The 19,522-nt window shown below is 47.0% G+C and overlaps 2 protein-coding genes across 11 annotated transcripts in view; one reads left to right on the top strand and one right to left on the bottom strand.

The window, feature by feature from the left end:
* Itga7 (integrin subunit alpha 7) overlaps nt 1-19,261 on the top strand; it is a 30,711-nt gene extending 11,450 nt beyond the window's left edge. For 6 of the 10 annotated variants that reach the window (XM_078053361.1, XM_078053359.1, XM_078053362.1 and 3 more), the window contains 14 exons: nt 210-359; nt 999-1,114; nt 1,666-1,858; nt 1,941-2,021; nt 2,120-2,199; nt 2,312-2,386; nt 2,545-2,647; nt 3,083-3,259; nt 3,407-3,538; nt 5,405-5,518; nt 5,742-5,840; nt 5,931-6,056; nt 18,726-18,792; nt 18,986-19,261. In XM_078053361.1, the coding sequence (XP_077909487.1) occupies nt 210-359; nt 999-1,114; nt 1,666-1,858; nt 1,941-2,021; nt 2,120-2,199; nt 2,312-2,386; nt 2,545-2,647; nt 3,083-3,259; nt 3,407-3,538; nt 5,405-5,518; nt 5,742-5,840; nt 5,931-6,056; nt 18,726-18,792; nt 18,986-19,152 (1,680 nt within the window). In that variant the 3' untranslated portion in view covers nt 19,153-19,261. Of the gene's footprint in view, nt 1-209; nt 360-998; nt 1,115-1,665; nt 1,859-1,940; nt 2,022-2,119; nt 2,200-2,311; nt 2,387-2,544; nt 2,648-3,082; nt 3,260-3,406; nt 3,539-5,404; nt 5,519-5,741; nt 5,841-5,930; nt 6,057-7,208; nt 7,322-8,258; nt 8,944-18,725; nt 18,793-18,985 lie in introns of those variants that run through there. The other 4 variants (XM_078053366.1, XM_078053358.1, XM_078053360.1 and 1 more) reach the window with 2 other exon arrangements.
* Tmt1b (thiol methyltransferase 1B) lies at nt 9,392-11,354 on the bottom strand. Its single transcript, XM_005335712.5, has 2 exons — nt 10,746-11,354; nt 9,392-9,682 (listed from the first exon to the last, which is right to left on the bottom strand). The coding sequence occupies exons 1-2, from the start codon at nt 11,241-11,243 to the stop codon at nt 9,446-9,448; spliced, it is 735 nt and encodes a 244-aa protein (XP_005335769.3). The 5' UTR covers nt 11,244-11,354; the 3' UTR covers nt 9,392-9,445.
* Nucleotides 19,262-19,522: the final 261 nt, after the last annotated feature.

Raw genomic sequence — 19,522 nt, forward strand, 5'->3', positions numbered from 1 at the left:
CCATCTTTGTCCTTAATCTTTCTAAACTTCTCTAAGTTTCAGAATGTGTCTTGTGTCTGGCTGGGGTCTTGGGTAGGGTTGGGGAGTCATTTAGGGGATTAAAAATGATGTATTCAAGGTGTACAATGGGTGAAGCTCCTGCTCACTGATCCTAGCATGTGGAAAGGGGCAGGGGTGTTCCAGTGAGCAACAATCTTTCCCCTTCTCAGGACAATGTCAAAGACAAACTTCGGGCCATTGTGGTGACCTTGTCCTATAGTCTCCAGACCCCTCGGCTCCGGCGACAGGCTCTTGGCCAGGGACTGCCCCCAGTGGCCCCCATCCTCAATGCCCACCAGCCTAGCACCCAGCGGGCAGAGGTGAGCATGGGAAGAGGTGCTGGGAGGGGCAGTGATCCTGGTCCTTCACCAGTGACACCCACTCATTGCTTGCAAATCTCTTCTACACATCACCCTGGTAGTGCTTCATGTTTCTAGTTGCTGTAATAAGTAGACCCCCCAAATGTTAAATGGCCCAAAAAACCACATGTTCCAGTCCGGGGATGGTGTTCCTCTAGTCTCTAATCCTTTAGGGTCCCAGGCTGATGGAGGTCTGTCATCAAAAGTGGTCACACCATCAAATGTGGCCTCCAAGGTCCTTTCTGCTTTTCAGCCAGCATGGAGAAATATGAATCTCCTGGCACAGTTCTTACAGGCAGCCTGGGAGTGGTACCCTTTACCACTCTTGTCATTCTTGATGTGGAATTCAGTGCCTGCAGTCATAGCTGGGGAAATGTGGTGTAGCTATGGAATGATCTGCTCGTCTTTACCACAGCATGGCAATACACCCTCACATTACAGCTTGGAGTGGCTAAGTGACCATCCAAGTACCACACCACCAGTAAACAGCAGATCTGGGTTGTTTAATCCTGTAATACTCCAACCCACTATATGCCTTGTGACACATTTAACCCATGCTTTGCCCCTTAGGAATGACCCTCTCCTCAAATCGCTTTCCAGATCCACTTTCTGAAGCAAGGCTGTGGTGAAGACAAGATTTGTCAGAGCAATCTGCAGCTGGTGCATGCCCGTTTCTGTGCCCGGGTCAGCGACACAGAGTTCCAGCCTCTGCCCATGTGAGAGGAGTGGGGAGCACATGGAAGGGGGAGGGATGGCAAGAGCTCAAGGAAAGGGAGGAGTACCCTCAGGAAGACCAGGCAGAGGGAGGGTCTGACCCTGTAGAAAGAAGGCCAGAGAGGAGCAGATGACCATCCAGAAGACTGGGAATCGAGTCAGTGATGGGGCTGGGGTACCAGAGGAGCCTGGCATAAGTAACAACCCTTCACAACACCATAACATACAGTTTCCATCTCATTGTTTAGTCTTCACAGATGTGAGGTAGGAGTTATTAGTCCCATTTTACAGATGGAGAACTGAGGCCTAGAAAGGTTATTTATTTGCCCAAAGGAAGAAGTAGTGGACTGGGATGAGGACGGTGATCCCTTGGCTCTCATTGGTGCACAGAAAGACCTGACTTGGGTTGGTGTATGATCCAGGAGACCTGGGGTGGGGGGAGAGTCCAGGGATGCTGAGGCGGCAGTGTGCAATGGGTGAGTGTGGGGGAGGCAGGAGTGGAGGGGCAGGGAGGGTGTTCTGACCTTAGAGTGAGTGAGATCTGACCCTCCAGGGATGTGGATGGAACAACGGCCCTGTTTGCACTGAGTGGGCAGCCAGTCATTGGCCTTGAGCTGATGGTCACCAACCTGCCTTCCAACCCCGCCCAGCCCCAGGCTGATGGGGACGATGCTCATGAAGCCCAGCTCCTGGTCACCCTCCCTGCCTCACTGCACTATTCAGGAGTCCGGGCCCTGGATCCTGCGGTGAGGGGCCTGGGCAGGGTTGGGTGGGGTCTTGAAGGGCTCCAGTAGCCCAATCTCACCTTTCCTTCCTACCACATTCCAGGAAAAGCCGCTCTGCCTGTCCAATGAGAATGCCTCCCATGTGGAGTGTGAGCTGGGGAACCCTATGAAGAGAGGTGCCCAGGTGGGTACATCTGCCCTTAGTTCTGCCTGAGTGGCTGCTCCTTAATCTCCTACTGCCACCCCCCACCCCCATGACTCTCTCATTCCACTCTGGCCTAGGTCACCTTCTACCTCATCCTCAGCACCTCTGGGATCACCATTGAGACCACAGAACTGGAAGTGGAGCTGCTGTTGGCCACGTAAGCCTCTTGGGGCAGGATGTTGGCAGCATGATAGCAGTTGGACTGTCCTCGTTGACCCCACGGGGGTGCCCATGCCTGCTGCCCACCACTGCCCCTATGTACATGCTAGGATCAGTGAGCAGGAGCTGCATCCCGTGTCTGCTCGAGCCCGTGTCTTCATTGAGCTGCCTCTGTCCATCGCAGGGTAAGCCTTGCCCAAGTGGGGTGCTCTGCTGGAGGGTGGGGGTATCCCCACTCCTAAACCCTGGCCTGGGCTCTGTCTTGCCTGCCCTTTCACTTCTGGCTCTCCATTCAGCCAGACCCCAGGCTTTCTCAGCCTCTATTTTGACCCCTTCATACCAGGGTGGCTGTACCACAGCAACTCTTCTTCTCCGGTGTGGTGAGGGGTGAGAGTGCTATGCGGTCTGAACGGGATGTGGGCAGCAAGGTCAAGTATGAGGTCACGGTAAGTGTCCTGGTATATGGGCCCTTCATGGCCCTTCTCCATTCTTGGCCCAGAGGATAAGGGGCTGCATGGTCCAGTGATTTTGGGGCCTCTGCCTTACACATGGACCTTGGCTGTGGGCATATGTTGGAGTTGGGTCCTCAGCTAACCATCTCCTGTTCTTTTTGACTGGCCATTTCATTTCCTTTTGGTCTGAGGGATGGGACCTTGGGGAAGAGTTGATGTCTGTCTTTAGAATTCTGTCCTGGCTTGGCTGGAGCCTCCTGCATGCCTGCTCAGGATGCCTCTGGGGAGAGAATGGTGCCTCATCTGGTCTTGTTCCCAAGTCTTTGCTGAAACTGTGCTTCTTGATGCCATCTCCTCAGCCTTGTCCCCTTGTCTCTGTGGGTTTAGGGTCTGCTCAGAAACTGAGCGCCCTTCCTTCTGTTCCCACAGGTCTCCAACCAAGGCCAGTCGCTCAACACCCTGGGCTCCGCCTTCCTCAACATCATGTGGCCCCACGAGATTGCCAATGGGAAGTGGCTGTTGTATCCCATGCGAGTGGAGCTGGAGGGCGGTCAGGGGCCTGGGCAGAAAGGGCTCTGTTCCCCCAGGCCCAACATCCTCCGCCTGGTGAGGTTTAGGCAGGGTAGGCAGGGTAGGACTTGGCAGGGATGTTATGGGCCTGGGGAGCATGTGTGGGTTGTGTGGAGGATATGTGACCTCAGGATCCCTGCATTTGGAGGAATGTCACTGGTCCTTCCCTTTCTGTCTGTGTAGGATGTGGACAGTAGGGATAGGAGGCGACGAGAGCTGGAGCAGCTGGAGCAGCAGGAGCCTCGTGAGCAGCTGGCACCCACCACATCCTGGTGGCCAGTTTCCTCTGCTGAGAAGAAGAAAAACGTCACCCTGGTGAGGGAAGGGTGAACACAATTGGGGCATAACATGATAGGAATGCTGTGGGGGTCCAGAGCTTCATTTTGTGGACATTCAGGGAGAGTGGCCTGTCAAGAAGTGGTGGTCAAACACCTGGGCAAGGACAAGTTGACAAGACAGTTTGCAGCACAGCTGGAGGGAGCGGGTGCCTATGAGGCAACTGCTGACCCCACATACTCCCCAATTCCAAGTGTTCCTCCAAGCAGAATCCTTGACCAGTCAGTCAGCTAGCAATCATTTGTCTTAGATTTATATAAAATATCTATACAGGATAGAATAGGTCTCTGAGATCTGTTTTTTTTTTTTTTTTGGTAGTGCTAGGGATTGAATCCAGGGCCTTATGTATCCTAGGCAGGTGCTCTAACACTGAGTTACAACCTTGTTCTTTTTTTTTTTAATCTAATTGTTTTTTTTTAGGGGGGGGTGCGGTACCGGGGATTGAACTCAGGGGCACTTGACTGCTGAACTACTGAACCACATCCCCAGCCCTACTTTATATTTTATTTAGAGTCAAAGTCTCATTGAGTTGCTTAGCACCTCACTGTTGTTGGGGCTGGCTTTGAATTCTTTTATGATTTTCTGGTCTCAGCCTCCTGAGCTTTGGGATTACAGGCATGTGCCACTGCACCCAGCTCTTGATGATTTTCAAGAATGCAATATATTGTTATTAGTTATGGTCATCACAATGTACAGTAGTAATAGTGCTCTTGAATTTATTATTCCTGCCTAACTGAAACTGTATCCTTTGACTAACATTTCCTATTCACTCCCACCCATCCAGCCCCTGGTAAGCATGCTAACTCTCTACTTCTGAGTTCACCTCTTTTAGATTCCACATATGGGTGAGATCAGGTGGTATTTGTCTTTCCATGCCTGGCTTGTTTCACTTAACATAACATATGAAAATAACACACAAAGTTAAGGCAGATAGTCTTGCTTTTAAAACAAATTGACTAAGGGCTCTTGAATTGCTCAAAAGTTGCAAACTAAAGGATGACTCAAAGTAACTTCAAGCACTCTCAAAGCCATTCTTCTGTAAATGGACTGTGACATGATGAATATAACATAACTTTTATACAAATAGGTTATTAGTGGCAACTTGGTCCAAATGGATTAGGTCAGTCTTGGAAGGAACAGATTGAGTTCCTGTCCTTCCAGCAGATCCTGTGTCACCTTCTCCTCCTTCAGTGAGTTTGAGCTTAGTGCAGGCCTGTGGTTTTGTATAACGTGGACCTGACTTTCAATACCTGCTCCACAACTTAATAGTTTTGCTAGATGGTCACCTGGCATCCCTGGTCCTCAGTTTCCTCCTTTGAAAAATGTTAGTAATTCTGGGGTTGGTGGTACATGTCTGCAGTCCTAGCAATTCAGAAGGCTGAAGCAGGAGAGAGGCCACCCTGAGCAACTTAGTGAGACCGTATCTCAACATAAAAAATACAAAAGACTAGAGATGTAGCTCAGTGGTAGAATACCTCTGGGTTCAATTCCCAGTACTGCAAAAAAAAAAAAAGTTAATAATATGCACTCTGCAGGATACTTAAGTGGGATAATTGCTGGCAGATAGTAGGTGCTCAAAAATGAAACCATCATAAGGTAGCAATAAGAATCAGTTGGAGAAGCTACTTTGCCTTTTCCTGTTAAGAGATCCCCTCTGTGCCCCTCATGCATTTCAAAGCCAAATAGCTCAGATTTGGGGTAGGCAGCTATTTTGGACAATAGGGTTAGTTTGGGAAGACTTCCTGGGGAAGGGAAGTTAGGGGTCCTGAAAAGAAAATAAGAGAGATGGTAGGCTTAATGGGGTGGGGCTGAGCAGCTCTGAACCCTGCCTGTTCTTGTCCTCAGGACTGCGCCCGTGGTACTGCCAACTGTGTGGTGTTCAGCTGTCCACTCTATAGCTTTGACCGTGCGGCTGTGCTGCACGTCTGGGGCCGCCTGTGGAATAGCACCTTTCTGGAGGTGAGGGCTCTGCTGGGCTTCAGGCTGTGTTTCTTCTTCTGCAGAGGCCCCACTGAGATTCATTGCTACCTTGTTCTTGTCTAAATGCAGCATATTCCTGAACCAATACAGACAGAATCAACCTTGGCATTGGGCACCATTCCATTTATAATTTCAGGAGCTGGGGGAAAGTGAGGGGAACATGGGGCATTTAGGAGGAGGGTCCCCTTCTCCACTCCCTTAGGAGTACTCAGCTGTGAAGTCCCTGGAAGTGATTGTCCGAGCCAACATCACAGTGAAGTCCTCCATCAAGAACTTGCTGCTCAAAGATGCCTCCACTGTGGTGAGCTGCAGGGCTGGGCTGGCTGGGTGGGGAAACTCTCTTCTTTCCTTCTCCCTCCAGCTCTCACTCCATTAACCCCTTGTTACTCAGATTCCAGTGATGGTATACTTAGACCCTATGGCTGTGGTGGCAGAAGGAGTCCCCTGGTGGGTCATCCTCCTGGCTGTGCTGGCCGGACTGCTGGTGCTAGCGCTGCTGGTGCTGCTCCTGTGGAAGGTGAGGCTTGGGGAGGGGGGCACCTGCTGGAGGCTAGACTTCCTGGTTGGGGCAGGCAGACATTTGAACTGTGGCTCTCTCACTCACCTTCACACCCATATATTCAGCAAATCTACATTAAGCGCTGACCCTGCATGCACCAGGGACTCTATCCAGCCCTGAGTGTTTCAAAGATAAGTCCATGCAGATCTTGTTCTCAGGAATTTTGTATCGTAGTGGGGTTATTGAGCCTCACAGTCAAAGACAAGGCAGAAGGGGTTGAGTTGAGAAAGGGGGAGTTCAGAGGAAGGGAGACTCAAGAGCAGAGGGCTGGGCTGGGGATGTGGCTCAAGCGGTAGCGCGCTTGCCTGGCATGCGTGCGGCCCGGGTTCGATCCTCAGCACCACATACAAACAAATATGTTGTGTCTGCCAAAAACTAAATAATAAATATTTAAAAAAAAAAAAGAGCAGAGGGCTGCGGAGCTGGGTCTTAAAGGAAGGTGAGTTGATAGAATCTGGATATGGGGAGATGGGGTGGGTGGGGCCTGAGCCTTCCAGAAGGCCCCTGGTAGGTAAAGACATGGAGCTGGGGAAGTATGGTCTGATTTAATGAGTGTGGCAGTGAAGGCTGGAAAGAAAACTGTGGCCCAAAAGGCCACCAAGTGTGGAGAACTAGTTCCAGGAAGCTGCCTGCAAGGCTGGACTTTGAGCTTCCACATACCAGGTCTACATGGAACCATTCTTGAACACACCCAGCTGTAACAGAATCCCATTGACATCTGGAGTGCAACGTAAAAGCACACCCACCCACATATCAGTACAGGCAGTCACATTCATCACCAGGGCTCATCGTTTCTGAGCCACATACCACATCTGGGGATGGTTGCAGAACCGTGCATGTCCTTGGGCTCTGCGGGGCACTACCCTACTTCCCACCTGTCCCCTGGGACTGATCACAGAGTGAGCACACCTTTTGGCAAGTGGACCAGGCTCTGGAGTGGCATCTAAGCAGTGGGGAACCTGCCCAGTCTTAAGGGAGATTGATGTCTTCATGAAACTGGCCCCAGGATGCCTGCCCCCTGCACCCCAGAAACAGCAGAGATAAGGCCCCCTCATCTTCAGTCTTTCCATCCTCTGCCTCTTTTGCTCCCCTCCTCCCTCAACTTCCCAGTGTGGCTTCTTCCATCGGAGCAGTCAGAGCTCATCTTTCCCCACCAACTATCACAGAGCCCATCTGGCTGTACAGCCGTCGGCCATGGAAGTTGGGGGTCCAGGGACTGTGGGGTAACTTGTATGTGTGCATGAGTGTGTCTGCAACTATGTGTGTGTGTGTGTGTGCATGTGTGTATGTATGTATGTATGTGAGAATGAATAGAGCTCTAGCCTTCAGGGATCAGGAATAAGGAATGTGTTTGCATGAGGGTGATGTGAATCCTAGTGACGGAGGCGAGAAATCATAAGGAGGCTGAGGTTATAAGGGTGTGTGTATACAGCTGGGGGCATGTACTAAGAGCTGGGTGGGCTCATGGCTGAGCATGTAGGAGTGTGGGGAGGCTCCATGCATGTCTCTTCTGTAGGCATGAGTGTGTAGAGATGGATGTGCAAAGAGATGCTGTGCAGCCTGAGCTTGTGGGAGTCTTGGGCAGTTCTGAGTATGAGTATGGAAGGCCACATGGCCGTCTTGGTGTGCAGGACCAGCATGGTCATGATGTTAGGAGGGGATGGAGTACTGTATTCAGGGAGGAGAGGTCCCTGCCTAAGGGAGGTGCTACCCAGTGTACACGCACACAGGGGGTGTGTAAGGCCGGAAGGGGCCAGGTATGCAGGGGTTGAGGAAGCCATTTCCTCCTCAGATCTTGATAGTGTTATGGGGAATGCTGTTGGCCTCTTAAGAAGCTTGGGTGGATAGAAATCTTGGGAGTTAGAGGTCCTGATGTTCCACCTCCAAGCCTCCCTTTCAGAGGCTCAAGAAGATTTCCTTTCCTGCTCCTCGGGCCCCCTCTTGATCTTCCTCTTGCTGTGAATGAGAACCTGGGGCCCTGGCACTGGTGGCACCCTGGGTGCTGCCCATGGTGCTGGGTGCTGGCTGGCCTGTCTCTGTTCTGCTTCAGCTGGTTGTTTCTCTCCCAGGGGTGGTGGGGGCAAGGGTCTGTGCTGTGAGTGTGTGTCCCCAGGACCTCAGCCCTGCAGCTCCTCATAGTCTGGCTTGGCGTCCTTATAGATGGGATTCTTCAAGCGGGCAAAGCACCCCGAGGCCACAGTGCCCCAGTACCATGCAGTGAAGATCCCCCGTGAAGACCGGCAACAGTTCAAGGAAGAGAAGACAGGGACCATCTTGAGGAACAACTGGGGCAGTCCCCGACGGGAAAGTCCTGACGCACACCCCATCCTGGCTGCTGATGGGCACCCTGAGCTGGGCCCTGAGGTGCACCCTGTGCCAGGCACTGCCTAGCTTCCTTGGTCTCAGCCTGGCCCAAGGGTCCCTTCCATCTCTTCCTGAGTGGCTCCTCTGGAGGAAGAGAGTAGAATTGGTTGCTGACACTGCCTCAAGATTTGGCAGGATCTGCTTTCTCAGGAGCACAGACCTCACCCACCCATGAGAACCAGCCCCATCTTCCCCTTGGAATGCTGGGAGACAAGAGGGTGTCAACCAGGGATGGGGCTGTGGGGCAGGGCAAGAAGGGCAGAGATGCCCTGCAATACGGTGGGGATCAGAATCCCTCCTTTTGCCACTCCCGCTGTGTAACCTGTCTCCCCCAAAGTGCCTTAGCCGGACAGTCAGGGAGGAGATTGTGTTGCTGACTCAGGGGCTTCTCCCTCCTCAGTTTCCCTTCTCCTCTGACCTTAGTTTGCTGCATCAGTCTAGTGGATTTTGTCTATTTATTAAAAAACATTTGAAGACAAAACCTCTGGCTTCTTTGCTAAGTGCTGCTCCCTCCTCCCCAGGGTCTCCCCTACTCTCTGGTACCCCCACAGCTCAGGATAAAGGTGGTGGGGGGGAGAGACACTCGGGTGGCCAGGCAGGGTTGGAGTACCATGGCTTCTGTGACTAGTCCCTGGGGCACATAGGAGTAACCTAAGGAGGGCAGGGGGACCTTTCCCATGGGGACAAGGGAAGGGATGGGAGCTGTCCTAGGAAGGGGGTGGGTGAAGTCTGGGAATTTTTAGTTAAGGAATGACAGAGCATAATGTTTTCCTCCCTCTAGTCAGGGTAGAAATAGTTTTTTTTTTTTTTTAAGAGCTAGATATTCCCCTCAGGCAGAGGGAGGGAGGAACTAGGGATGATGGTGGTAGGGGAAGCTTCTCTCATTCTTGATTAGATCCCTCTCAGTAGAAGACAGATTTGGCAGTGGGTGGCTTTTTCTGACTGGGGACAGGGGAGGGAGCAAATGACCCCCCCATGGAAGTTTATTTCACAGCCTTCCCCATGATGTGGGGCCCAACAGGTAACCATTTGAGGGGAGGGGGCTGTCGTTCCATTTGGATCTCAGAGAACTGGGCATTCTCCAGGTCCTTCCAGGTCTCTCTGGTAAGGTAGCAGCCATCCCCAATGTGCTTCCAGGTGGGCTCAAAAACTTGCTGCCACATGAAGGCCTGGCTTCCTCGCGGATAAGCCACGTGCTCCCAGAATAACAGCACTCCTCCCTGGGAGGGAGGAGAGGGTCAGTGTCACTAGCTGCTCCATCCTGCTCCTTCCTTCTATCATCACCTCCTTCCCTCTGATCAAGCCTGGCCAAATCTCTTAGTGAAGTGGGAGCAGCTGGTCTGAGAGTTTATGGAGCAAACTGCTGCTCTGACATTTTCTGCACCCCCTGCTCCTACCCTCCCTCAAGGGGCCTGTGAAGAACCTCTTGTAACTGAGGGGGAAATGACTGCTGAGAGATCTTTAAAGAAGGTCCAGAGGGCAGACAGAGGGTGACTAAGAAACAAGGGCAGATGGCTCTCTATATGCACCAGGCCTCTCTATCAAGACTCAGGTGCGTGCCATAGCTGTTCCTGACGTCTCCTCCAACATCCCAGGGAAACCTCAGACCCTGCCCGATAACCACAGGGGGTTTCTCCAGCTCTTCTCTTCCCACTCCCTCCCCTAGTGATTCACTCACCCCTGAGTTCTTAATTAGCAGCTGCAAGCTGGCGATGTCCAACTCTCTATCTCCACGCTGCATCTTTTCCTGCCTCCAGTTCTAGCCCTCTAACAGCCCACATGGCTTCTTGGCTGTCTCAGCAGCTCCTGGGACCTAACAAGTCCCAAACAGTGTTCCTCCATTCCAGCAAATGGTCTAGCACCCATTATCCCTTCAGTTGCTCATGCCAGAAACTTGGAAACTGTCCTAAACTCCCCTCTCTCTATGCACCGCTTGAAATATTATGGATTTAAAAAATGTGTGGATTCTACTCCCCCTAATATCTCTACTGGCACACTTATTTCCCCACCCTCCATGTCCTGTTTAATTCCTTTGATCTCAATTTAAACTTCACTTCCTTAGGTGACTTCTCCACCTCCCTCCACTTCCTGTTAGGTGACTCTCCTGTCTGCCCCAACAGCATCCTCTTGCGTCCACCATGGTCACTCTTATTCAGCAGCAGGTGGCGGTGGTAGGGTGTCTAATGTACTAGTACCTCAGTTCCCCCTCCTGGGGCCCTGGAACTCTGGGGTGGCCAATGCTGTTTGCCTGCCCCAGGCCCCCGTCCTTCCCACTCTGCTCACCGGCCTCAGCACTCTGTGGACTTCCTGCAGGACCCTCTTTGGACTCTGCACAGAGCAGAGCACCAGAGTGCAGACCACCACGTCCATGGAACCATCAGCCACTTGTTTCATGTCCTCTCCAGGGGCCACCACAAACCGCTCATATTGGAGGTGCCTGTTCTCAGCCATGCTCCTTTTCAGGAACTTCTCAAAGTGGGGATTTGGGTCCAGGCAGGTGATCCTGCAGCCAGCAGGATAGAACTGGAAGTTGGCACCAGTGCCACAGCCCAGCTCCAGCAGAGCCACCTTCCCTGAGGTTCCCATCAGCCCCTTTATCTCACTGAAGAGCTCACGTTTCTTGTTCTCCATCATGCGGTTGGTTTTGGCAGCCAGCACGGCCATCAGGTAGGGGAAGTAGCTTTTGCACAGGGGCTGCCAGAAACCCAGCAGAGCCATCAGGTGCAGGGGCAGTGTCAGGAGCAGCATGAGCAGCTGCAGGAGTCGGACCAAGACATCCATGGCACCAGCTTCTGGTGGTGCTTCTGTTGGGGCACTGGCTTTCTTTCTCTGCCCAGCCTCGGCAGAAACCAGTCTCCTCTCCTCCCGTTTTAGGACTTTGCTCCTTGGGTCTGGATTGGCAATCTTCCTTACAGGGTGGAGAGGGTGTGTGGAATTCCTCCAGAGGGCAAAGTTCTCACAGTCCTATGGGCTCTCCAAAAGCTTTATGTGGGGCGAAGGGACAGGTGGTGCCTGTGTTCTGGGGAGCACTGCCCAGCTGAGGAGGGTGGCATGTGCTGACTCACCTTAGAGAGATGTTAAGGGGGACCAGGGTTTATGTCTCAGATTACTGCTTCATGGGAGCCAAATATCAGGGAAGAGCTGAGTCATGGGGGGATATCTTAGTCTCATTCTGATCCCAGGTCTGCTTTAATTGGTTGTGCAAGCTGAAATTCTGGTTGGGTTTCCGGAGCACACCCTCAGGGTTTGATAAACTGTCACAGGCCTTTGCCCCAGATGGAGGCCAAACAGAATGTTCAGGATTAGGTCTGATTGGTCATAAGAAGGAGGGTGGTTACTGGTCAAAAGAAAGGCACTTACTGAGTTTACTGGTGTTTATTATTATCCAAGGCCTCCAGGCTCCAGAATTTGGAGAAAAGAAGGGGAGGGAAAGCAGATTCGGAGACCTGGGTTCAAAAAAGTCTTAGTTCTGCCACTTTGGCCTGTGTCCCCTTGGGCAAGTGTTTTCACTTTCTGTGTTTCAATTTCTTATAAAGAGAATTTGTATAAAATAGGGAGTATAAGGAAAGGCTGGAGGGCCTTATACAATTTCCAAAGTGTCCCCATGCTCTCACATTTGTGTGATCTACAAAGAGTGGGGTAACAGCAGGAAGCAGGTGACCCTGTGTGTCCTCACAGCTTCCTGGGGACCTGGATCACAGCCTTGGACAGTAACCCCTCATGGCTTCAGGACCAGGCCAGAGATTGCTGTGGAAGTAGGGAAGTGGCAGACAAAAGGTGTTTGGGTCACAGGTGTCTCAGTACAAAGTCCCCAGGTCCTTGTTTTTTTTTTTTTTTAAAGAGAGAGTAAGAGAGGAGGGAGGGAGGGAGAGAGAGAGAGAGAGAGAGAGAGAGAGAGAGAGAGAATTTTTAATATTTATTTTTTAGTTCTCGGCAGACACAACATCTTTGTTGGTATGTGGTGCTGAGGATCGAACCCTGGCCACACGCATGCCAGGCGAGCGCGCTACCGCTTGAGCCACATCCCCAGCCCCGGTCCCAGGTTATTAATGGTTCTCCCCCCCCCCCTTCTCATAGGTTTTTAAAAATATTTTTTATTTTAGTTGTACACATTTATTTTGTTTATTTATTTTTATATGGTGTTGAGGTTGGAACCCAGGGCCTTGGGCATGCTACGTGAGCAGCTCTACCGCTGAGCCACAACCCCAGCCCCAATGGTTCTTTTTTGGATGAAGCCTCCTCAGCATCTCGGGAGCAGCTCTCCATTAGTGTATTGAAGGCTGCACACCAACTGCATAGTGACCAAAGGAAGGTGTTTTTTTTTTTTTTTTGTTTTGTACTGGGGATTGAACTGGGGATTAAGCTACATCCCCAGACTTTTTTATTTTTAATTTTGAAATAGAGTGCCACCAAATTGTCCTGGCAATCCTCTCCTTCCTTAGTCTTCTGAGTAGCTTAGGATTACAGGTGTGTGCCACTGATATGGCCCCAAAGAAGCATTGTAAAGATAGGTTCATGCAGCTATCGAACAGTCTGAAAGTGTGTTCTTAGTTATTTTACCTTTTTATTATTATAAAAGAGGGACTGTTCTTCATTTTTTGGGTTTCCCAGGTACAAAATGATATGTGGAAACAATGATAATTTTACTTCTTTTCAATTTTGTTTTTCTCTTGCTTAAGGTCAACAATATCAAATAGTGAGATGGACACTAAAGTCCTTTTCTTCCTGAAATTAATGGGAATGTCTCTAATAATTTCTCATAGGTAGTCGTTTATCTGTATTTTTCAAGCCTCTTAACCAACTTTTAAAAAATTTATTTGCTTTTTAGTTTTAGGTGGACACAGTATTTTTATTTTACATTTATGTGGTGCTGAGGATCGAACCCAGCACCCCATGCATGCTAGGCGAGCACTCTACTACTGGACTACACCCTTACCCCTTTTCATTTTATTTTGCGACAGAGTCACATTAAGTTACCCAAGGTGGCCTCTGACTTGTGATTCTCACTATTTTTAGGTATCCAAGTACCTGCAATTACGGGTGTGCATCACTATGTCTGGCTACATTATATTTCTTATGTTTGAAGCCATAAGAGTGGTATCTGGGTGATTGGACCTTGACTAGTAAGCCCATTAATAATAATGTAAGCCAGGTGTGGTGTTGCATGTCTGTAATCACAGCAACTCCAGGAAGCTGAGGCAGGAGGTTCACAAGTTGGAGGTCAGCCTCAGTGACTTAGAAAGACCTTGTCTCAAAATTAAAAGGACTGGGGATATAACTCAGTGGTAGAGTTACCCAGGTTCAATCCTCAGTATTGCAAAACAAAACAGCAACAAAAGATACCCCCTAACACCTCCAAAACCCACAAACACACACCAAAACCAAACCAAACCAAAAACCAACTCCAAAAACAAAATGAAACAAAACAAAACAGATGCAGCCTTTGGAGTTGAGATAAGAATATTTGAAATGTGTTAAGTTAGTATTGAGACGAATGTTTCATATCAGATTGCCTGTGTTCAAACCTCTTAAAACTCCTCTTCCACCTTTACTCTCAATAGATGAATTTGCCTCATCCTTTATTTATTCCCATCTAGGGGTGCTGGGCTCATTGTCTCTGTTTAAAAAAGAAATTTGAAGAACAGGACACAGAGATAGCAAGCAAGAAGTAGGCTTATTGCAAAGGTGACAGAGATACAGAGAGAAACTTCTCCAAAGAAAAGAGGTCCCAGAGCTGGGAATTTGGTGGGGGGGTTTTGGTCTGTTCTTTTTATGGTCTCTGGAATCTCCTCCTTTCCTTATCTCCTCCCCATCCATACTCTTCTCACTATTATTGATTAGTGCCCCCTCTGTCCACATATCTTAGTTTTTCTATTGGATCCCCCGCTTAGGAGCATGAGTACAGAAGTATCTGTCTGATTGGGTACTCCACTTGTGTCCATGAGCACTTTTATCAAGCAGGAAGTTGACCTCATCAGAAGACCCTCTCCATGTTCCTTTGTTCTGGCCCTGCCCCTGACTTCCTCACTATCTAGTCCTAATTGCCTAAGCCCTTCTAAATCTCCCTCATCATGATAGGAGCTGTTAGATTTAAACTTCTTTATTTTCTAAGACTTATCTATAGTGGGTAGGGTTGTGGCTCAGTGGTAGAGCACTTGCCTAGCATGTGCAAGACACTAGGTTCGATTTTCATCTCCATATAAAAATAAATAAAAAAATAAAGGTATCGTGGCCATCTACAACTAAAAAAAATGGGAGTGGGGAGAGAAGATGGCAGATTAGCAGGAAGTGGCTTTTCTCACAACTCTGTGACTTAGTACTCAAACAGTAAGAAAACTACTTCTCTGTGAGGTAAATGAAAAAAAAAAAGCACTCTACTGATACTCAGTATTGGACAGAGAGCCTCGAAGACTAGGAAATTTTGGGTACATCAGATAAGGCTAAGGCTCTTGGTGGAAGTGAGTAAAATTGATACACAAGTTTGAAAATGATCCTAAAGTGCTGGAAAAGTCTTGGTGTGGGGAGTCCTAGGATGGAAGGGGCAGCCTGCTGTGGGCCAACCCAGAGGCTATTTGGCTCATTAAACTAGTACACCAAAGTTAGGTCTGCCACATGTTCACAGGGAGCCCAAGCAAGAGATATTTTGGTACATCCTTGTGACAGTGGTTCTAATTCAGACTGGGAACTTAGGTTCATGAGTTTGAGGCTGAGTCCAATATATGAATCAAGCAGATGCCAACTGCAAGATCTAAACTAAGCCTAGAAAATCAGGAGAATTTCTGGCATGCAGAATTTCTGGCACGGAAACCATTTTGGCTGGTGGCAATACAGATCAGAAAGGCCAGAGAAAACCTGCCCTCCTTCCGGCTCCCTTGAATCTGGCAGCGGGCAGAACCAGCCAAAGGGAGAATTTGAATGTGTCAGAGTGACTGAGCTCAGTGCTTAGAAACCAGTCATGGAAAACGACAAAATCATAGAATTTGGAGGGAAATGGATGGCATTGGAGCAGATTATGCTAAGTGAAGCTAGCCAATCCTTAAAAAACAAATGCCAAATGACTTCATTGATATAAGGGGAATAACTAAGGACAGGGTAGGGACGAAGTGCTAGAGAAGAAGATTAACATTAAACAGGGATGAGAGGTGGGAGGGAAAGGGAGAGAGAAGGGAAATTGCATGAAAATGGAAGTTGATCCTCAGGGTTATACAAAATTACATATAAGAGGAAAGGAGGGGTAAGAGAAGAATAATACAAGTGGAAGAAATGATTTACAGTAGAGAGGGTAGAGAGAGAAGAGGGGAGGGGAGGGGAGGGGAGGGGGGATGGTAGAGGATAGGATAGACAGCTGAATACATCAGACACTAGAATGGCAATATGTAAATCAATGGAAGGGTAACTGATGTGATACAGCAATCTGTATACGGGGTAAAAATGGGAGTTCATAACCCACTTGAATCAAACTGTGAAATATGATATATTAAGAACTGTGTAATGTTTTGAACTACCAACAATAAAAAAAAAGAAAAAAAAAAAGAAAAAAAAAAAAGAAACCAGTCCTGGAGAGGCCCAAAAGAACAGTATCTCCAAAGACCAGAACTGGGAAAACCCCACTCCCCCCTCCCATGAGTGGTGGCCAGGGGAGAGTAGTGGGATATTGATTTATTAATACCTATGCAGTAAAACACCTGGGGCAATACCAGACCTAAGCTCTGCCCTGGGAGCTTCACTTGCAGGAACTCATCTCACAGAACCCAGCAGTAACAATATCCTGGAAGTGAAGCTAAAAGTATCTTCCATAGGTCCTCACAGCATTCTGCTGAGAAGGGAGGATGAGAAATGGAAAGGCAGTTTAGCACAGACAGCTGGCAAATCCTCTCATTGACTATTCTGTTATTTTGTTTTTGTTTTGTTTTTGAATGTGTACTGATTGATTCATAATTGATGTTTATACATTTGTATACATACATATTTGTTTCTGCTTTTTCTTTAAATTTTTTAGTTGTAGATGGACACAATACCTTTGTTTTGTTTATTTATTTTTATGTGGTGGGGAGGAGCGAACCCATGTTAGGTAAGTGCTCTACTACTGAGAGCCTCACACATGTTAGGCAAGTGCTCTACCACTGAGTCCCAGCCCCAGCCACTGTTTCTGCTTTTTCACTTTTAGCGTTTCTTTGAGGGTAGTAATTGTTCTGTGCTCTATTTTTTGAGGGTTAGGGTTTTTGTTTTGGATTGATATTTCTATTGTTTCTTTCACAAGTCCATTTACCTCTGTTTCTGTTTCTCTCTCTCTCTCTTTTTTTACTAACAGCCAAACTTTTTTTTCACTCTTCTTTTAATTCTTTTACTTCTATTCTTCTTTTTATTCTCCCCCTTATAAACACAACTATATAGCTTCTGCATTTGCCTTGTTCATCTCTTGAATCTAAAAACCCTTTTCTGCCCCCATCTCTTCTTTCCTCTTAATGAACTCTATCTTTAACTGGATATTTATACAGATTCACATCTGTTTATTGTTTCTCACATCTAGCACTTTTTTTTTAAGACAGTTATTTTTTATGGATAAGTATTTTGAGGACTAAGATGCTTGATTAGTATATAACAATTTTGTTCTTGTACTATTTTATTTCTTTTTATAATTTTTTTATTTTAAACACTTTCACTTATATGTTTTCCTCAACTCTTTCTCTCTTTCCTTCTGCTAACAGCCAATTTCTACTGATATCTCACTTTTCCTTTAATTTTTTTACTTCTCTTTTCTGTCCTCTTCCCTCATAATTATTACATCCTACATCACATCTCTTCTAACCCTATTCACTGCTGAAATTGTAAACCCTTTTATAAACTTACTCTTTTTACTGTGGGCAATAACTGATCATATCATTTCTCATTATTGTGACAATCAACATTGTAGATTTCATAGCAAGAATTGTTTATTTTAATGTTGTAAATAGTTTGCTTTGGTTGTTGTTATTATCTGTCTCCCTCCAATGACTGAATGTACTTACTTCTAAGTAGCACATGGGTCCTTCTCTAAAATAGACCATATCTTAGGCTAAAATAAACCATCTCTTAGCAAATACAGAAAAAATAGAGATAATATCTTTTATTTTATAAGATTATAATGGAATGAAATTAGAAAGCAGTTAAAAAATAAAAAAGAAGCTAACTCTACCATTTGGAGACTAAATAATATGCTATAGAATGAAATATAAATGAGAATAGTGACACAACATATCAAAGTCTCTGGGACACTAGGGAGATGGTTCTAAGTTCATTGCACAGAGCTCATTCATTAAAAGAATAGAAAGTCACCAAATAAATAACTAACTTCACATCTTAAATTCATAGAAAAAGAAGATCAAATCAATCCCAAAAGCAGTAGAGACAGGAAATAATTAAAAATCAGCTGAAATTAATGAAATTAAAACAAAAAATTCAAAAAAAATCAATGGAACAAAAAGTTGGTTCCTGAAAGAATAAAAAAAATTGATAAACACTTAGCCAAGCTAGTAAAGAAAGAGAAAGAGAACTCACATTACTAAAATTCATGATGAAAAAGGAAATACTATGATAGACACTATTGAAATACAGATGATAATCTATACTCCACATGAAACAGAAAATCATGAAGACATCGACAAATTTCTAGAGACACATGACCTTCACAAATTGAATCAGGAGGACATAAAAAATTTAAATAGATCAATTTCAAGCAGTGAAATTGAAGATAATATCAAAAGCCAACCAACAAAGAACAGCCCAGGACCAGATGGATTCTTAGCTGAGTTTTATCAGACTTCAAAGAAGAACTTATACCAATACATCTTAAATTATTCCATGAAATAGAAAAGGAGAGAACCCTTTCAAACTCATTCTATAAAGCTAGTATCACTGATATCAAAACCAGAAAAAGACACATCAAGGAAGGAAAACTTCAGACCAATATCCCTGATGAACAGATGCAAAAATTCTTAATAAAATACTGGCAAATTGCATTCAAAAATATATTAAAAAGATAGTGCACCATGATCAAGTGGGGTTCATTTCAGGGATGCAAGGTTGGTTCAACATATGGAAATCAATAAAGTAATTCATCATATCAAAATAGACTTAAAGACAAGAATCACATGATTATTTTAATAGATGTAGAAAAAACCTTTGACAAAATTCAGCAACCATTCATGCTTTTTTTTTTTTTTAAAGAAAGTGAGAGAGGAGAGAGAGGAGAGAGAGAGAGAATTTTTAATATTTATTTTTTAGTTGGCGGACACAACATCTTTGTTGGTATGTGGTGCTGAGGATCGAACCTGGGCCGAACACATGCCAGGTGAGCGCGCTACCGCTTGAGCCACATCCCCAGCCCCCCATTCATGCTTAAAACACTAGAAAAACTAGGGATAGTAGGAATGTTGAGAGCCACAGCCGAAGGGGCCCCAGCAAACTTCCAGCGGCCCCAGCAACATCTAGCTGATTGGCTCTTCTGCGGTGATGCTCATTGGGCTGTTTCCCCGCCTTTTCAGACTGCCAGCTGATGATTAGCTCACAGCGGCCCCAGCAACATCTAGCTGATTGGCTCCTCTGTGGTGATGCTCATTGGGGGACTTCTTTGGCTCCGCCCACGCGACCCAGCCAATCGGCCTCAAGAGCAGGAGGATTGTGGGAAGTGGTGAGGCTTGTGTTTGTGTGAGAGGCTTGTGGGAAGCCAGTGGTGGCAGTTGGGCTCTGAGGGTTTTTCCTGAGGAGCTGTTTTGTTTGGCCTGTGTGGTTTTAAAAATAAAGTTTGTTTCTTTTGACAAGTGGCTCCTGAATTGTGCCCAGCCAGAGTGCGGCATAGGAACTTACCTCAACATTGTAAAAGCTATTTGTGCTAAACCCAATGCCAAATTCATTCTAAAAGGAGAAAAATTGAAGCATTCCCTTTGAAAACTGGAAGAAGACAGGGATGCCCTCTATCAGCACTTCTATTCAACATAGTCCTTGAAACCCTAGCCAGAGTGATTAGATAAAAGAAAGACATTAAAGGGATACAAATAAGATACAAAATATCCCTATTTGCT

The sequence above is a fragment of the Ictidomys tridecemlineatus genome, chromosome 6, assembly GCF_052094955.1.
Source record: "Ictidomys tridecemlineatus isolate mIctTri1 chromosome 6, mIctTri1.hap1, whole genome shotgun sequence".
NCBI classification, from domain to species: domain Eukaryota; kingdom Metazoa; phylum Chordata; class Mammalia; order Rodentia; family Sciuridae; genus Ictidomys; species Ictidomys tridecemlineatus.